The 20382-nt window shown below is 36.9% G+C and overlaps 2 protein-coding genes across 3 annotated transcripts in view; both read right to left on the minus strand.

Annotated features, from left to right (window-relative positions):
- Positions 1-689: 689 nt before the first annotated feature.
- Positions 690-16654, minus strand: styk1b (serine/threonine/tyrosine kinase 1b). 2 transcript variants are annotated; one of them, XM_007256868.4, is made up of 10 exons: positions 15944-16654; positions 8753-8811; positions 7019-7204; positions 5989-6324; positions 4928-5109; positions 4619-4699; positions 3214-3422; positions 2850-2890; positions 2650-2746; positions 690-1716 (listed from the first exon to the last, which is right to left on the minus strand). In XM_007256868.4, the coding sequence occupies exons 2-10, from the start codon at positions 8808-8810 to the stop codon at positions 1521-1523; spliced, it is 1386 nt and encodes a 461-aa protein (XP_007256930.3). In that variant the 5' UTR covers position 8811; positions 15944-16654; the 3' UTR covers positions 690-1520. The 2 variants fall into 2 exon arrangements, with proteins under 2 accessions (XP_007256930.3, XP_007256929.3); XM_007256867.4 differs by having other exon boundaries at positions 15948-16651.
- Positions 16655-17311: 657 nt separating this feature from the next.
- gstk1 (glutathione S-transferase kappa 1) overlaps positions 17312-20382 on the minus strand; it is a 30231-nt gene continuing 27160 nt past the window's right edge. Inside the window, exon 7 of the mRNA XM_049480131.1 lies at positions 17312-17376. Coding sequence (XP_049336088.1) covers positions 17327-17376 — 50 coding nt within the window. The 3' untranslated portion in view covers positions 17312-17326. The remainder of the gene's footprint in view (positions 17377-20382) is intronic.

Raw genomic sequence — 20382 nt, forward strand, 5'->3', positions numbered from 1 at the left:
TAGTGCAGTGTAATGCTAATGCTAAAGCAAACAGAGAGGAAAAAGGGTAGAAATGTATATGAGCTTTCACGTTTTTAGCCCAAAGCACCTTTACACAAGTCTAATGGCATAAAAAAGGTTGAACTGCATTATTGGTATAAATTGGCCTGAAAAAGCTACCAAAACTGAGATTATTTGAACCTGAGATTAGGTTCTTCTATTTTTATTTTATTTAATTTTTTTCCCACTTTCTTCCCAGTTTTCTCTACACAATTTGCACAAGCACATGCCTCCTCTGAATGATGTGAAGTCAGCCACCACCTCTTTTTGAACGGCTGCTGATTCACCATTGCATTGCACCATTGCATCGCAGCGCGCTCGGAAAAAAGCGCAGCAGTTCGGTTCTGATACATCAGCTCACAGACGTCTTGTGCTGATCGACATCACCCTTTGGAGTGATGTAGGGAGAGAGCACCATCTAGCCACCCAGAGAGAGCAAGGCCAATTGTGCTCTCTCTCTGGCAGCTGATGGCAAGCTTCATTAACAGGGTTTGAGCCAACGATATCCCGGTCATAGTGGAAGTGCTTAGCCTGCTGGACCACTTTGAGCCCACTCTTTCATCAATTTCTAATAAAAAAAAAACGGTCATTACTTTTTTTTCTAATGACATTTCACAGAAAAAACAGCTGACGAATAAATGACTGTTAAATGACCATTTTGAAAAGTTTTATTTTTCTTCAGAAAAAGAAAAATATGCTCACATTTATGGCACATGGGTAAAAATACAACATGACATATTCAGATAAGTCTTGTTGTCCAATGGTATGGCACTGATCTACAAGTAAAGTAATAAAACCTCACTGATAGCACATTATAATAAGGGTACCTTTAATTAACAGTACAAAATGTCACTAATTATTAATTAACACAAGTTAAGTCATTATGTATCATTACAATTATTTAAACTAATGTCTTTATATTTATTATTTTCAACATTCTTAAGCATTAACATTTTGTAATGTCTAATATTGTCTGCACTAGTTTCAATTAATAATTAGTTTATGCATTACTTAACTATTTAACAATGTTTATTACTGTCATAAGTCTGTTATTTGTGACCCTTATTGTAAAGTCTTCCTTTTGTCACTTTTCCTAAGGTAAACAGGTGTCATTGTTCTCACCATGTACAATACCAAACCCTCCCTCAGAAAAAACAAGAACCAATAATAAACCTATATATAAAGTGATTCCCGAATATATTATATATCTCTGCTTAATAAACATAGAAGGCTGTAAACAGGATTCAAGCAATCAATTATAATACAGATTAAAATGTCTCTTGTTCTCAGAACATTACAACTGCATGTTTTTGTCACCCCCGCCAGTCATTATAATACAGTACACACTTCCCAGACAGAGAGACATCTTTGGTTTACAAACAGAAGATCATTCTTCACTTAGTCTGAGATGGTGGGTATCAGATTCAGATTTTTGAGTCTGTCTCATTTATTGTTCTAGTAGAAATGTCTCATTTCAGGCTTCAGAAGACAGTATAGTTGTTCGATTCTCCATATCCCGCCTCCTGCAGGTACCGCTCAATGTTAACTGGTTCAGGAGAACGAAGAACCACCTTATCATTGGCACTTTTCTCTGATGACTGGAGCTTGTGGCTGATCTCGGCCAGCGGGGCACGGTCTTGTTCCTTCCACTGACAGCAGGCTTTGATAATGGAATGTCTGAAATAATAATAAGAGAACGAGTATGAGAGAGGTAAAGATTTTATTAAATAAAATATGAATTACTGTTATGCGCTGGGATCTTTATTTAAGATGTTCACTATTTGTTCAATAGTATTCAGCATCTTTTTTTAAAAGAAATAATTTAGCTACTTTGTTTGTCAGTCTGTTGGTTTGTGATCACCATGAAAGAGGCACACGCATCACAAAATAAGACCTGGACTTTAATATAAGGGGTCACTCTGTCTCTTGACGTTTCTGCTGTCTAGAACACACCTGTTCTGAGACCCAAGTGCAATAAAGATCTGAAATTAAGCACTCTGCCAACTGTCAATTCACCACATAAAAGCACTGTCAGAGAAAGACACTATGTAGAGCAAGACCAAGTGTCAGGGGTACAGGTACAGGGGTATTAAACCACCAGAACAGGGGCCTCATGTACTAAAGGTAGCCATATTTCACGCTTACGGTCAGATGTACTAAATGTGACTTGAACGTGAGAAAGTACGTTTCCCCACGGCACTTTCATTTCAGGCGTACATATGTTTTTTGTATGTATGTTTTGTGTTTTTGTCATTTGGCGACACAGAACACTTTAGTAGGAAGTCCACGCAAGTCTAAGTACATGAGGCTCCAGGTCTGTGGGGCAGTGGAAGCCAGTTTTTCATGGTGGAGCACTATACATGTGATCCTGAATGAATCATCCGACAACAACAGTACCTAACCTCACTAATGCTCTTGTAGATGATAAATACAACCCAGACTTTACAGCAATGTTTCAACAATCTAATGTAAAGCCTCTCCAAAAGATATTAAACGCAAATCTGGATTCAGGTGTGTAACAACTCTTGGCCACAGTGTAAAGTGTAAATAAAGTTTAAAGTGTAAATACTGTAGCAGTTAAATTGTTCAGTAATTGATAATGATATTTACAGAAGATTGGAGCAGTTGTTTGGTTTCCTTAGGGTCTTTCCTCGCTGGTGATACTGAAGAAGTTCCTGCACAGGAATCTCAGCATACGGAGCCTCACCTGCACACAACCAACGAGTAAGACAGAAGATACCGGAATGCTGTTTTCTTGTGTACATTTATTCACATTATATTACAGAGTCAAAATACAAATCAATACATACCAAGAGTCACCATCTCAAACAACAGTAGACCAAAAGACCACCTGAGGAGAAAAGGACAAATCAAAATTACTAAAGCGTAAGCTTAGAAAAATGTGCTAAAATTCTGTAATGCATTGACAAATATGTAGGGATTCCACATGCAGATCTCAGATATAACTGCACTGATTATTGTTCCAGTTATTTTTATGGATCCATTTTTATATTTCTCATCATGCCAAAACATCTTAATAACAGAAATGCTGGTGGCCAAGATTGTTTGCCTATAACAGAAAGGCTATGGACTGGTTTGGTATAGTAAAGTGTAATGTGGTGCATCATAGTGCACTGTTCTTTTTTGTCACAGTGATGTGGTAAAAGGACATACACGTCACTCTTTGGACTGGCTGGCCTCTTCGCGAGTATCTCAGGTGCCTGCCATTTTCTCCTGCCAGGATCCTCTTTGTAATTGGTTCCCTGAGTTTTTCGGTCATAGACACCATTCAGTCCCCACAGCTTGGCCGTCAACAAGCGGCTGATCAGGACACTGTGAGCCTTGATGTTGCCGTGGATGAGATCTTTGGAGTGAAGATATTCCTGCAAACAGGACAAGAGAAGATATCAGGTTAAGTTAATGGCATCAGTGGGCTGGAGGAGAAAAGCTAGTGGAATATCAGTGGGCTGGAGGAGCAGGAGAGATCTGTGAATGGATTGGGGATTTGGTAGAATGAAAAGGAAGGTAAGAGAGACTGGACCAGCAGTAGAAAGAAAGGGTAAAAAAATGCAGTATCAGCAGATGAAAAGGGAAAGAATGTAGGTATCAGTGGAACAGAAGGAAAAGAATGAGTCTGACTTATCAGTGGGATTGAAGGGGGAAGGAAATACTTGGTCTTAAATGGATTGGAAAAAAGGAGACTGGGTAGTTGTTCACATAAAAAGGTAGTAGCTGTTGTATCAGTGGCCTTGAAGGAAAGAAACTGGGGTATTAGTAGAATCGATGATAGGAATGAAGCTGGGCTTTCAGCACAGTAAAATTTAACAGAAAAGTCTGGGGTATCAGTGGAATTGAAGGAAAGAGTCTGGGGTATCAGCAGAATTGAAGGGAAGAGATTGGGGTATCAGTAGAATTGAAAGGAAGAGACTAGGCAATCAGTAGAATTGGAGGGAAGAGACTGGGGTATCGGTAGAATTGGAGGGAAGAGACTGGGGTATCAGTAGAATGTAAGGAAAGAGACTGGGGTATCAGTAGAATTGAAAGGTAGAGACTGGGGTATCAGAAGAATTGGAGGGAAGAGACTGGGGTATCAGTAGAATTGGAGGGAAGAGACTGGGGTATCAGTAGAATTGGAGGGAAGAGACTGGGGTATCAGTGGAATTAAAGGGAAGAAACTGGGGTATCAGTAGAATTGGAGGGAAGAGACTGGAGTATCAGTAGCATTTGAGGGAAGAGACTGGGTATCAATAGAATTGGAGGGAAGAGACTGGGGTATCAGTAGAATTTGAGGGAAGAGGTTGGGTATCAATAGAACTGGAGGGAAGAGACTGGGGTATCAGTGAAATTGAAGGTAAGAAAGTGGGGTATTAGTGGAATTGAAGGGAAGAGACTGGGGTATCAGTAAAATTAAATGGAGGAGACTGGGGTATCAGTGGAATTGAAGGGTAGATACTGGGGTGTCAGTGAAATCGAAGGGAAGACACTGGGGTTTTAGCAAATTGAAGGGAAGAGAATGGGGTATCAGTATAATTGTGCAGATCTGTGCAATTAGGATGGGGGGGAGAGGAAACTCTCTTACCAGAGCAGATGCCACCTGGGAAGCCATAGTGAAAATACGCTTTTCTGTCATCTCACATCTAACATTCGGTCCAGCATTTTCCTGTTTAAAAAGGCAGACATGAGTACTGATAGCTAAAAGAGGTTCCCCTGTTAAAGCCATTAGAGCCTTGTACTTTCATACAATAGTCACAAATCACTGCTAGATTGAGAGTGGTCCACCAACCATGCTCTGTCTATATTCACAAACTGTACACCAGTATGGAGGAAATAAAAGTTAATAAAATAAAAGTGTGTATCTGTTCTTTTGTTCATCTATTTTTAATTATACCTGTCTGCATTTCCAAAGGAAGCTGAGCAGGTCCTGGTTCTCCATCTCCTCTATAACTGTAATTAGAGGAGCACGTAAGGAGACAACACCAATGAGCTCAGGCAGGAAGGGGTGTGGCCCCAGCTGAGACAAGAAGGAAGCAAATCCTAGGAAAGACTGACACTCATTGGCACTTGCTGTATCTGAAAGAAAATAAAAGAGAGAAACAAAATTAATGTAAACAGATAGATGGATGCTATCAACTGTTTACAATCTCATCCAACATGTCATGGGACAGGGATTAGTACTGTGTCCCATGACTTTTGTATGGAAGCATGGAAGCTACAGAACACTGTATTGACATTATTTCTCAACTATTTGGTAGTCACTATTAGGCCTATTCTGCTAATTCACATTGTGTTGCTGAGGTAACACATTATAAATTGTTTACATACTGTTATGCCTTGACGCTGGGCATTTCAATGTAGTTTCTTCAGACCAATTAAAGCAAAAAAAAAAAACATGAGACATGCTTTGTGATCTATGAAGAGAAGGTTTTTTTTTTTGCATTAAAAATCTTCCTTTAGGAGTTTTAGCAAAAAAGCTGGAGGACCCTGGAGTATCCTGAACACCCAAGCCAATTAACAAGCTCTTCTTCCTAAGTTGCACTGTGTTTGTACAAGTATTTGGATAGTAATCTACTGTATTTTTACCATTTGGTATTGGATCAAAAATAGCCTTATTTTTGACTGTCATTCTCTGTATTAATAATTCCAGACCCTATATCTGGAGAACCCCAGATACTGTACTGTGTTTAAGTAGCAAACCACTAAAATGTACAGTACAAGGGGCTTTCCTAATACAGGGTGGGAATCATATATAATATAGAGGAGGACGGTCAACAATAAGGGCCTTTTTGATCAAATATCAAATGATAAAAATAGATTACAATCCCAATACAAAACAGACTATAACAATTGTAGATAACGACATAAAATTAGCATATTTTACGTTTTGACATCTTTTAGTATTAAATAAAGTATTAAATGGAATGTGACACACAATACCTTAGGTAATCTTACCGTTGAGCACTCTGAGGACGACGTTCCTGTTCTCCATGCGGGCTCTGTACAGAGACACCGAGCTGTCAGTCTTCAGTGAGTATGAGGACAGGAGAGCAGTCACTCTGTTGAACTTTTCAGGCAGCCGCTGACGTGGGAGTTCCCTGGGATTTCCCAGAGCAGAGCTTGCAGCACCAAAGGAGCCCCCATCACCACTGAAGGCCAGGTTATCCACACCCAGTGAGCGTTCAGGTTTGTTGGAGGCACGGGTAGTGGGTGCACTGCTGAAGGTGAAGTAAGTGGGAGCAGTGTCCAGGGCTATACTTTCACCCTCCAGAGCATTCAGACCTGCAGGAGCTGCAGAAAGAGGCATTTTAATTGTTGTTAGCATGGAAAAGTGCTCATGCAAGGTTCCTCAGTACAAATGTATATATTATATGCATTTCTTAAATTTTTGGAATCATCTCCATTCAACTTCCCCTGCCAGTAGCAATGCTCCCAATACATGTGAAGCCAGCCACCGCTTCTTTTCGAGCTGCTTACGGAGCAGCTCGAAGGAAAGCGCACCGGCTCAGTTCTGATACATCAGCTCACAGACGCCCTGTGCTGCAGACATCACCCTAGGAGTGATGTGGGGAGAAAGCGCCATCTACCCACCTGGAGGGAGCAGGGCCAATTTTGCCCACTCTGAGCGCCGGCAGCTTGGTGGCAAAGCTGCATGAGCTGGGGTTCGAACCTGCGACCTCCCGCTCATAGTGACTTGCGACCGCTAGTCGCTTTAGACCACTGGACCACTCCACTGCCTCTTTTTAAACTGCTACTAATGCAGCTTCACTAGGCAGCTAGCATGTTTAGAGGAAAGCACAGCTCCCCAGCTCTAATATATCAGCCAACAGATGCCTGTGCTGACCAACATCACACTATGATGTTCCTTGAGTAATTTTAGAAGGTTCTTCCTTTCGATACAGTGGAGAAACCCACTGTAGAAAAGACATAAACCCACCCTAAAAAGCAAGGGCAATTTCTTACTGCACTCTTAAGCAACACTCACCATCTATTCCCTGTAGGATTCGTCTGTTTTTGGGCGTGCGGCTGGAGCTGGCGCTGTTTGTTGGCAGGAGGCATCTTGCTTTCTCAGGACACAAGTGGAGCAGCAGCAGAACTGCCAATGTGACTCCAAAACCCATCAACATCAGAACAGGTACCACAATTACCTCCTGCTCATACACACGAATCTCTGCGGGAACAAAAGAGAGTAGACAATAATTCTATACTGTACAACCACCCTCTTATAGCTGATATAGTAAACATCCTGATACAGGGTTCAATATAATACATACAACCTCAAATCATAAACAGTTTGGACTGTACACAAAATGCAATAAAAAAATTTAAGAGCTTCTTACGTTTATTTTGACCTATATTTTATTGCAGACAGTATGAATGAATTCCAAAAAAAAAAAACCTGGAACAGCCTGGTCCTTCCTTCAGAGCCTCACAGCCCAGAGAAGTTGGCACAGTGTCTGAACATGGTAATATAAGGCTTTATCTTTTACTTGCATAGTAAAGTTTAAGTGCTATGAGTGAATATAACTCTTTATTATAGTGTTTAAATAAGCTTTGCCAAAGAAATCTTTCTTCCATGTGGTTCTATCAGCTATTGCTGAAATCGCAGGTGTTCAGCCTAGGCTTGCCCACTGGTCCTTATACACTAAAATTTCTCTTTATTCTTTTATATATTTTTTAAGACAGTATACACTGTACAAGGAGACGTGTATTAATCCATTACAGTCATTTTTTAATAATGTTTTTAAATATTTCAATATATATAAATAACAAACTAGATACCATCCACCTATTTTTGCTCCCTAAAGAATTAGGGTGCATCCAAACTGCATATTAATTACTTATACTAACTATTTTTGAGTATGAAGTGTGTAGAAAAGATAAAAGTGTACATTTTTGAGTATATTCAAATGTTCACGATACATACTCAAAATCAGTAACGGATTCCTTACCGATTCCTTACCTTACACGGAAAGTGACAAGCTACTCACGGTGCAATTAAGTGGGACCTGATGTTTTTGTTTATTTATTGTAGTATTAGCAACATAGACAAATGTAAAAAATGTAATATATTATTCTTACCATACATAAAGAAAAAAAATAGGAAAATAAATGAAGAATAAATAAATAAATAAAAGAAAGAAAGAAAAAAAACTGCTGGAGAGGTTTTTTTATTCTTTACCACCTCCGATTAGTTTAAATGGGTTAGTGTGTTCATACTTTGTGTACTAACCTGACAAACCTGCAATATTAAAATGAATATATAGCTTGTAAAACACAGTTGGGAAGAAACTTTTTGTTGATACTGCTTTGGTACCAAATCATGATTACAATCACTTATTAATATCGCCTTTTTAACATTACATCATTTTTAAATATCTTTTTTATTATCTCATTATAATAATAATGTGTTTTGCAGCCTAAAATGAGGACTGGATGTAAATTAATACATTAAATAAAGTTGACCAGACAAGGTATTAAGATAAATATCTTGTATTCATATTGTCTGCAATTGAATCTAAAGTTAAGGTACATATCTGAAAATATTTTGGTTTGTTTTTCATTTTACATACTGTTCCAACATTCTCTGATCTGGGGTTGTGTAAAATGTTTATTTTTTTCCTCAATTCTGAAAAAACTGGTGATTTATACATACTGTGTTTGTATCAGACAGAAAATTAAAAAGGCCTAAATGTTTACATTAACATGGTTTACTCACCACAGAGCGTGTCTCCTGTCTTACATGCTGAATACTGCTGGCTCGTTGTGGCCGCCATCCTGCAGAAAGAACATCATGCATTTAGTATCTAATCCTGGATGTTGTGATCTTCGGTAGGTTTCACAGATCAAACACATTCACTGCTCCCTTAACTTCCAGTAAGAACACAATCCTGGACTGGAATTGGATTCAAGGTTCAGATTTGAAGACCTGGGTGAGGTAAGCAGTACAGACTGGGCACTTTTTCCTACCGGCTGGTGATGTGGAAAAACAGGACTTGCCTCCTGTTTGCATTCACGCATTCATTTCACCCTGAATGTTATCAGTTTATCATAAAAGAGAGCTGAATGAGACAGTCAAACAGAGCAGTGGAAGAACAGCACACAGAATACACAAAAAGACAAACCAGTGTGTATTATGTGTACATTTTAAAGTGGCTTTTTTTAAATCCATGTTTTTTCACCAGTTTCACCATTTTTAAACAGACGCCCCTATCCATCAAGAGTTTTAGTTTACTCTGTACAAACAGGGATTGCATTACAGTAACACAGTTTATTCTCATATTCCTATTTCAGATGGTTCACTGAAACTGTTTTAATGAAACTGCAGAATTAGGAAACTGTCAGGCCCTTCCATCAGATTTAACCCTCTTAAACCTGTGTAAGAACAATAATGTCATAATTTCATAATAACCAATTATGCTAAACTAAATGTTAACCAAGAAATGAACAATAGTTGCATTATGCATTAGGAAAAATAAATGAATAACAAAGCTAGTGAGGGCTAATTTTATGGGCAAAAACTAAAATTTGAAACATAAATGCCTACCAAAATGTTGCAGTCCTGAAGTACTGAAACAAGCAGTCTGTCTACATAGTCACATAAATGGCAAAAGTTAGCACATCACTTCCTCTAGATAAAACTGTCATTAGCAGTGCTGAGTAAAGGGTGTGTTATATATTATATGCTAATATTTAGTTTAGTAATACATTGATATTTGTAATAGTAATACAGTCACTTTTTTTACTCTACTTAAAAATGACTGTAAACACAAATGTGTTCAAGTTTAATTGTGATTAACCGCTTAAGCCCTATCTATCGATTGTTTTCTTAAACACCCTCCCTACCTTCTCTTGAAAAATAAAAGTTTGACCAACATCAAAAATCTGACACGTTTTGGCAAATAGGATCTCATCTATAAAATTATCTTAGAAATCTATGTTAAACTGTTTCATATATTCTATAAACATGATACATTTTATTGTTCATTTGTTTGTCTTTACTGAGCACTGTGGCTGTACAATTTCTTTTTTTATTTATTAAAAAAAAACTGTGTTGTTGTCTTCACCTATGTTTCAAAGTGTAAGAAATGTTTAAACAGTGAGATTAATGCCTGTGTATGCATTGATTTCCAAAAAAACAAAATATAGTTTTCTGCAACCAAAAATTTAAAAATTGCATATATGAAACTTCAAAAATGTATGAATATAAAATCTCAGACTGGATCTAATGTGGCTGCTGGAAAGACTGACAGAATAGGACGATTTTATACCAGTGAATTCAATGAAGTATTAAATATTTACATTTATCGCAATTACTTTTAAGGCAGCATATTGTCCAAAAAAAAAAAAAAGATTGTGACAGGCCTATAAAACAGATAAAAAGCCATCTCCAGTAGAAACAAGTCCAAACTTTTGACTGGCTCTGTAGGCCTTCAGTATATTACATAGTTTCCTATCATTTTTCATCATCTATTTCTGTCTATTAAATCATTGTCATACACAAAATAACCTCCCAACTTATATATTTGGGCATGTATCTGTGTGGTCTGAATGCGCAAAATATTGTCTAATGCGTTGTTATTGAATTGTATCATAGCAATGACAACCTGAAACAATGCTAACAATGCTAGCTGATATCTGAATGTTTAACTAGAACGCAGTCAACTCTGAAATGATGTCATTCCGAGCGCTGACAATTGTGTGTAAACTGAATGTAGCATTAAGGAAAGTCCAGAACAGAATAATGTGTATATTTTTTTATTCCAGTGGAACTTTCATGTTTAACCCTTGTGTGGTGTATATATTTTTGTTACTCGTTTACTTTGTTACTTGTATTTAATTCAGCAAAATTAAGCAATTTTACATAAAAATGGTGGGGGTACAGTGTGTGTTTATCGAAAATGTGTTTTGGTATATGTTTTTCACAAAAAATGAGCCAATGCCAATGAGTTTGAGTTAGAAAAAATATTTTTTAGTATCATTTGATGAAAAATGAAAACGGGTCCCACAGACGCGAACACCACACAAGGGTTAAACACAGAACATGTTTTTTTGCATAAACAATGCAGCAATCAGTGTCTTTATTTTAGATTTAACAGTAGACTTAACATCCTTTCTATACAGTTATTAGCAATTTATTGATTATATTTCACACACTTCACTGTGCTGAACTATTTTAATCTGGTGGCTTGATTTCTGATCTGATCCAGCAGGGTGGAGTGGATTAAACTGCTGAAATGAAATAATAACACACCACACTTTGCTGGACATTAAACTGGTATCACATGGCTTCTGTGTTTGATTAAGTCTGACTCAGAGGTACAGGTCACTTTAGTTTGTGACAAAATCCCAGTCACGAGATTTTCTCTGGGAACTTAAAGCCCTAATTTGTTTATGTAGTGATTTTGTATCACTCTTTCCTTATTTTCTCTAGCATTTACTTGGAACTCCTGAACTTCTTACATTTTCATACATTTGTTCATACTGTTGAGTTTTATTACTGGCTAATATATTTTTTTTTATCTTTGCCCTGCCCTCCAGTGCATGCTGATGTATTTAAGAATCAGAAAACTATCTAAAGCAATCTTGTTTCAACACAAGTGAATAATGAGCCCAAAGAAGTGGATTTCTGAATTCCAGATCCAGTGCTGGACTCAGCTGATCATCCATGAATCTTGTACTACAGAGCTAAAGCATCTCCATCACAAAAGCATTAATCTAGATAATAGCTGGCTGAGTGAAACCAAATTGGCAGCCAAGCTGTTTCTGTCCTTTCACCCTTTCAGGATCAGATTACAGAGAATAAAATACAGCAACAGAGTGAAAGCAGCACATGCAAGCTCACCCAGGATAAAAGCCAACAAACTGCAGCTGTAGATTCAGGTGAAAGGGACAGAATTCAGCATCACAGACAAAGAGGCACTAATTTTATTGACAGTTCTAATCAAATATCTGGATGCTGCTGCCTAAATTGTGATTTAATATAAATGTATGTTAAAAATCTTAAGCAGAAGATTTAAGCTTAAGTGCTTGAAAATGATTTCTATGCTCTTAATATAATAAATATAATATGATTAATATAATAATATAATAAAGGTGCTACAAAGGTTTATTTGAGCAATGCCAAAAAAGAACCACTGTTGGTTCCAAAGAGAAACATATTTGTAAGAGTTGTGTGTATATAACCTTTAAAAAGTCAATATTAAGATTCTTCACACTTTAATCTCTTTTCAAATATGATTTCTTTTTTTAACAGGCCTCATTAATAAATTAATGATTTTCTCAAGTAGTCTCTTTACCCTCATTTCGAGAGATTTTAACCTTTGGCCAACATCACACATTAGATATCTTTGGGCAAATAAGGTTTCCTCTTTGAAATCATACTAAAATCTAGGTTAAACAGTTTTATCTATTTAAAATACTGATCAATAAAAATCGTAATTGTCTATTTGTTGTCTTTACTGACTGCAGCAGTAATTATCTGTTCTTGTCTTTTTTATACAATTTATTCCCCCTTTTGAAATGAGACTTCTAAACTAGATAAAACTTTTAGACATTTGTATTTTCATCATTGGTCAAAAATGACCTTTTTGTAGTACCGTTTTGTTTCAGAGTGTAAGGAAAGTATAAATCAATGCTTGTGTATGCTATATAAATACTGATATATACCTAAAATAATGCTATACACATAAAAACACTGTTTTCACAAACCAACGAGCACTATGTATGTATGTGAAACTTCAAATACAGATTGGTTCTTAACGAAGCTGCTGAAAGACAGAATGACAACCCTGTGTAACAACACACACGAAAAAAGCAATATACGTATTTGGAAAAACAGTAATTCAAATTTTCATTTATGTATCCTTTATTTGTTCAATAAATGAATTCCATATGTTTTCATACTAAAATAGTAGGCATTTCATAATAATTACATTATTGATTTAGTACAATATATCACCTCAAGTATTTCCTATCATGTTTACTAAGCAAGGAGGGACATTTGAAGTAAATGAGTCATTTTGTCAACTTTGTTTAAACAGTGGTTTATTTTATTTAATTTAACCTTGTTAAGAATATATGAAAGTTTTTGGTATTTAATCCCAACATCTAAATATACTGTGACAGGTCAGTAAAACAGTACAAATAAAGACTAACTCGTCTAATCAACAGGGAAGTCATCTCTTCAACAGGCAACTCCAAGCATTTGGCCGGCGCTGTTGACCGGAGGATTCCGGTAATCTGAGCTTGACTTGTAAAGAAACCAAATGCGTAACAGAGCCTAGAAAAGATCTGTAGTGCTTTACACTTTCCAGGAAAACACACAAGAACTCATGCTTCAAATTGCCTGGATTCAAATGTGCTTCTGCCTGGTTCCATCTATTTACCTGTACATATAGGCCAAGGAAAACCCCTGGTAACTGTCTGCGCAACAAGATCACACTTACTTTACTTCACAATAATAGACACACCCTGAATTAGGGACTCCAGTTACAACACAGCAGCAAATCTGCATTGCTTATATGTGTCTGTTTTCCTCTGAGCATTTAATTATATGTTTTAACTAAAAGATGAATATAAGAATATGGTACAAAATACTGTACAACCCAGGCCAGTCATATCCTCATTGTTGCTTTAAACACACACGGAACAGTGGTGGCCTTTTCAACGTTTGTTGTGCTAAGACAGAACAAACCTGTCTGTCTACATTTTTTTCTTTACCCAAGAAACACAGTGACACCTCACACACACTGGTTCACTGGTGCAGAAGTGAAAAAAACAAACAAACATAAACCCTGATTTCTCAAAGCACAGTGACATTTACTGTGTCAGGCCCTTACAAACTGCCCGATACAGTCTGGGGACATTAGATTTTTTAAATAGGTATAGTATATTATGTGAAGTTGTTACATCATCATGTCAGCAAAACCCACACATCTCTAACAGTCAACTTTACAGAAGAAAAACCCCTCAACTTTCAGCAGAAGTGTAAAAGTATTTTGTATCATTTCTGTTGGTGTATTATCACTAGGGATCAAGGAATCTTAAATGGATGCAAAGATCCAGAAACGGAATGTTGCATCTACCTGAGACTCACTATCAGACCTCTATCAAACTCTGATGCCTCAGAGTAGCCTTACGATGTGCACACTGACAAGTATTCAACCTCACTCACTAGATAACACCCAACAACATATACAGGTGTGGGTTTTATCAAACACTCCGATGAGGTAACACTTCATAGTCAATATACAATTGTAGCCAAAAGTTTTGGCACACCTAAAAATTCTCCTAGAAAATTATTGCAATTACATGTTTTGTTTTACACGTTTATTTTCTTTTTGTGTATTGGAACAACTCAAACAGAGAAAAAAAATTACATAAACTCCTTTATATAATGAGAGACCAGGAGCATAAAGTGATTGATGGCTATCGAATTGATAGTTCTAAGAAGCGTTTGATTTAAGTTATATATTTTTTTTACAAAGGATGAACAACCAAATATTAAAGTGAGGGTGCCAATAATTTTGTCTGGCCCATTTTTGGATTTTTGCATTAAATTATATAAACTTTAGTAAGTTAAAATAGGAGGGGCGGCTGAGTCTAAGACAACTACGAGCACCTAGGCTTCAATAAAAATATTAATATTTGACGCACATATGAATAATTTATCCCAAAAACAAAACAGTCTATATTTTTTTCCCACCTAGTTTACACTTGCATTTTAATCAGGCTTGGCCTATAATATAATCCTGATTCTCCATACACATGGCCAGGGCACCAAAATGTAAATGGGGTGAAATGGCCACAAAGCTCCAGAAATGGAAGGTCCCATCTATCCGGCACCCTGATAGCCTTACTGATAGTCTGATAATTAATGTGTGTTCAAACTCACTTACAAGATAACACCTCACAACTTCTACAGTTGAAGGTATACTTAAGCACTCCCTAGAGGTAACACTTTATAACCAATATACATAATGCTATCCTATGACTTTTGCCATGTCAGAGCATAATACAAATACATTTCCATTCTCTCAAAAATAGGTTTATTAGAATACTGAATTATTGTTCTATTGTCTATTGTCAAAACCACATATTAAAACCACATATTAAACATATTTTGCTCTGGAGTTTGAGATTTAGGCAGCTGAAATGTGCTGACATCACAAGGACTAGATAAACACAAGGATTTTTGTCTGTATTCCTTCTAGTTGTACAGCTTAGAAGATCTCAATGACTTTATAGCAATGCGATTAATAGGTTTTATGAACCAAATTGAGCAAATGGAACACATTTAGTTATTTATCGAATACCATTTCAGAAAAGTAGGCTTTTCGAAACATTTGTCAATCTTTTCTCTTTAAGTGAAGATAATTCATTTAATTTATTTTCTATTATATACATATTATAGGACTACTGTACACATAATCACTATTATACATACTAACACTACTATATATAATGCTAGTTAACCTGTATACACAACCAGCGTCCTATCATACACATATAAATCAATTATAGAACAATGATATTTATTAATCATATACACAACCATTATGTTCCACTATACCCATATGACAGGGCTATTATTGTACTACTAAACACACTCCTATTGTATCTAGGTGTAATAGGATGTTTATGTGTAATAATGCTAGTGTGACACATCTTATTACACCTCTACACACATCCAGTGTTGTTCTATTTTAACACCACTTGAGCCATTGTTCAGATTTTTAACACAAAGTTGAGTTGTAATTACACTGTCTATTACACAATTACACACAGAGAGGTGCTTGTTCTTGTCCTTGAGGCAGGATGCAAACAAGTGTTCTCTTAACTCATGATTGTTGAGAGTGTAAACACACACACACCCCACTCTGCTTAGTAGATTAACTGAATGACTTACTTACTTGTGTGTATGTGGTCAGTTTCCCAGTCTCACGATTTGCCCGGAGCAAACTTCAGTCTCAGTCAGCCTCCTTCATTCAGCATTTTGCTCTCAGATTAGTCCCTCATTAAATCTGCCAACACAAGTCTAATGTTGTCTTCTGTCTTTCTCACGTTCAGCCTTGCTGTTTGGTCAGGTCACACCTTCATTAGTGATTTAGCCCCGCCCTCCTGACTTGCCAAGTCAAGCAGCTCCTGACATGGTGAATTATTAACAATTTCTATTCGTCTTCATTACCGTAAACCTGCCGTCACTTTTGTTTAATCTTATTTTCCTTCTAAAATACAGGTTCAACGCTAATCCGTCCACCCCATTCTTAAGCTTTGTCTCTCCCTCCAGCTGCCGAACCTTCTCTTCTTGCTTCCAGGACAAGACTTTCCCTTTATCCTGCGTTCTCTATTGTCCTGCAAAACTGGTTCATCCACCTTTTTGTTCAGTTCCAATTTTACCTGCTTTTCTCATTTTAGCATATCTCACATTCCTATTCTCTCTCTTTCTCTGTTGCTTCCGTCCACGTATCCTGCTCTCCTACTCTGACCGAACCCAAACTAGAATTTCCAGCTTTCCAATCCTAGCAGGGTGCCACAGATCTTCAATCACTGAAAGCAGAGTAAACAGTTTAATGCTTTATAAAATGATTTTAATTCATCCAAAGTGCCTACAAGCTTGTCTGGTTTAATTAAGGCTTAAGGTGTATTTGAATTAATAGCCATATCTTACTCATCTTGTAAGTGAGACAGCTAGTATATAGATACAGAACCAGTCAAATGTTTGGACACACCTTCTTATTATATGTTTCCCTTTATTTATTTATTTATTTATTTATTTTTACATTGTAGATTAATATTAAAGACATTAAACTATATAAGGGATACGTATAGAATTTACTTAGTGTTTGGCCCCCACAATCCCCTGACCTAAACTCAACTGAGATGGTGATATGGGAAGAGCTGCGGAAAGGAAAAGCAGCAACTATTCTTCAGCACCTCCAGGAATTCCTTCAAGATGCTGAGAAATTATTTTAGGTGACTCTACCCTAATGAACACACTGAGATTAAAATACCAAGATTGTGCAGATCTGTCCTCAAAGAGAAATGTGGTACTTAGAAGAATCTAAAGTTTAAAACATATTCTGGTTTAATACTTTTTGTTTACAAAATAAGTCTGCATGTCTTCCTGTATAGCTTTAATTTCTTCAATATTAAATCTATAATGTAAAAAAAAATCATAAAATAAAGAAAACACATTAAATGAGAAGAGATGTATTTAAATGTTTGACAGGTACTGTACTTTAATATACTTTATTTTAAAAGACATCACTGTGCATGGCAGAAACATGCTTCATATTTTGGCCGTTTGTTCGTCAGGTTGAGGGCCCAGCCACTTTTCACCTGAAACAAAAGATGAAGCAAATGACAAAAAAAAAAAAAACTTTAGAATAGGACCAATACATGAAAACTAAGGCAAAAGATCTAAACTGCTTCTGGAGGCAATGTCAACATGAGTAACATTTGTCAGGAGTTTTGTATATAAGATTTATGATTAATCAGCAGCCACACACAAGCCTAAGATTACCAAGTACTATGCCAACTGCAGGTACAAGTACAAAACAACCATTTAGCATGTGCTAAATGTAAAGTGTGGTAGAATAGGAAAGTAAAATATAGTCTGGGGCTGGTTTTCAATGCTTTTAGCCCTTAGCTCTAGTGTGATTGTAATCGTAATAATGATACAAACGGAAACAGATTATTTTTTATTTTTTGCAAATAACCTTTTCCTATTTTAGCATAAAACATGTGGACAAAACAAGCTCAACAAAGAAATGTTTAATTTTGTCTTGTGTGAAAAAAGCTGACATCAGCTTAATCTAACACCTCCTGAATGCAGACTGTGAGACAGGACTAATCTAACTGCTCAATAACATTTTTAGCATTATCTTGATATGAGTTTTCACAATAAACACATAAAAATAGCTGCAATGTCTTAAACCACTGCAAAATCAAGTACACATGTCGAGCAACAGGGGGAGCCCTTTGTGCAGCAGACTGTGCTCACATGTCACAACTAGGCTGGAAAATTAAGTGCAGCAAAGTGCAGAAAAAAATTTGAGGCATTCTAAACTAATTTATTTTAAAACATCACTTTCCACATTGATCTTGTGATAACCAATAAGGTTCTTTGTCCATATTATGCACCCCTACTGCACAATACTTTTGTTGATAAATGAAAGCAGATTTCTGCAGCTGAATGCTGGAGGGAAACTGTTACTTTAGTCTTATGTCTGAAGCAGTTTACTCTGCAGAAAAATGGCGACCTCTGCGCACTATGCTATTCAGCATCCGCTGACTCTGCTCTGTCATTTTATACTGACAGAATGAGTTGCATTTGTTCACAGTCACTTCCACTTTGCTACAATAGCACTGACAGTTGACTGTGAAACATTTACCTGATGGCATCCTATAACAGTACCATGCCTAAATTCCTGTGAGTGACCGATTTTTCACTAATGTTTATAGAAGCCAGAGACTGTAAAAAAGATGGACGTTGTGTCGCTGTTCCCATTCATTCAATGAAAATGAAGACAAAATCTTCCGCCATGTTGGCGATCCTGATACCCGAGTCTGCGCAGTAGAGGCCAGAGGAGGGAGAAAGACTGTGGAGAGACCGCCTACTCATTTAAATAATCCCGCCCCTGAGGGCTGCCTTGAGGTCACAGTCTGCAGAGCAGAGCTGAGCTGACGGTCTGTTATTGGTCCCGCCCATAACCAGCCCTTTTACAATAACCACATCTTTTTTTAATAGAGCTGAATAACGTTTTAAAAAACGAATTCTTTGGGGATATAAAAATTTACCAATATAAGCAGAGGTTACACTAGCTGTTGCATTTAAATAATTGAGGTAGAATTACAGCATATTGGAAAAAAACGTGATTGTCTGTTTTGCCATTAAAACCTATGGGGATGGGTGGGGTTACACAGCTTTCTGCAACCGAACAGCAGGGGGCGCCCGACCTGGCTTCACTTTTGAGAGACGATGCTCTGTCCAGCTATTCACAGTCTATGGTAGAAGCAGTCTGCATGTCTAGATGATTGGTTTCACAAAATTTGGCCATAAAAGTGCTTGGAACCGAAAATGTATTATTTAGATGGGTGAGCAAATACTTTTGTTTGTCAATATAGTGTATAAAGATGACCAAATACAGCTAAATAAAATCCACGTTTACCTATGCAATGAGCCATGACTTCAAACCTGTCCGAGCCGAAGAACGTCTCTGCCTTTCCGTCTACGTGACACACAATGAGAGGAAAGCCGAATGCCTGCATTGAGAAACAGTATTAAGAAAATCAAGCACTGCATGAAAACACGCAGCAGCAGTGAAAATGATTTCCAAACAGATAAGAAATGTCACCATGTGCTTTACTGCTTCTTCAGTGGTGAGCTTCAGTCTGTCTTTCACAAGTTGGCATTTGGACAATTGGAGCAGTTCCTCCACCTCAGTGGCTGACAGACCAGCCTTAAGTCCTGCCTTACATAACACAGAAATGCATAGCGTTATCTGATAATACAACACTGTATTTCATTTCAGTCTTATTTTTATTAATAGGCTATCTTAGTATACTTTTTGGCAAGTCTTGTCCTGATTATACGGGTACATTTGTACACCCCAACTGCTAAATGCCAGCACAAAAATGTTATTTTAAATTGTGTTCTTTAGCATTTATTCATTCAGTTTGTTGGAGTATGCTGGTGTGTGTAGTAAAACTCAAAGCAGTGTCCGGAGAATTTAGCACTGCAATTTGTGCAACAAATGCCTTGTAATACAGGCAAGCACTGCCACATAAGACACAAAGCCCTGTGTCTCAAATACTATTCTTTTTTTTATTTCTGAAACACTGAGAATCTATTTTTCACTAAGTAAATATTTTTTTATCACCATCATGGATATAACATTTACACTTTCTTTCATTTTTTTAATTTCTTACTTTTACATTGGCTTTTATTTCACTGCAAAAAAAGATATAAACCTCAGATGTAAACACTTATTTTGCTTGGTATCCTCATTGCCAAACCTCTTTTAAGTGTTGTGAGAAGGAATGTCAACATTACAAAGTGCTAAGTGCACTACCATCCTATTTATTAAAATGTGTCACAGGCCTGAATGCAGGAACGGATGTATATTAACAAATTAAATGAATATGTTCATACTTAATTTATACATGGTTCACAGTGTCAGAAGCAGAAATAAAAGCCTAAGTCATTGTAAGAAAAACTGAGTTTTATATTTTTCTATAATGTCACAACTTTTCGGATTTGGAGTTGTGCCTTCCCCAAGATTGTCACCATATTGGTGCCCCTTCAATTCAATTAATCTTGTAAGGTAAAATATGATGATAAAT

The sequence above is a fragment of the Astyanax mexicanus genome, chromosome 6, assembly GCF_023375975.1.
Source record: "Astyanax mexicanus isolate ESR-SI-001 chromosome 6, AstMex3_surface, whole genome shotgun sequence".
Classification (NCBI taxonomy): Eukaryota; Metazoa; Chordata; class Actinopteri; order Characiformes; family Acestrorhamphidae; genus Astyanax; species Astyanax mexicanus.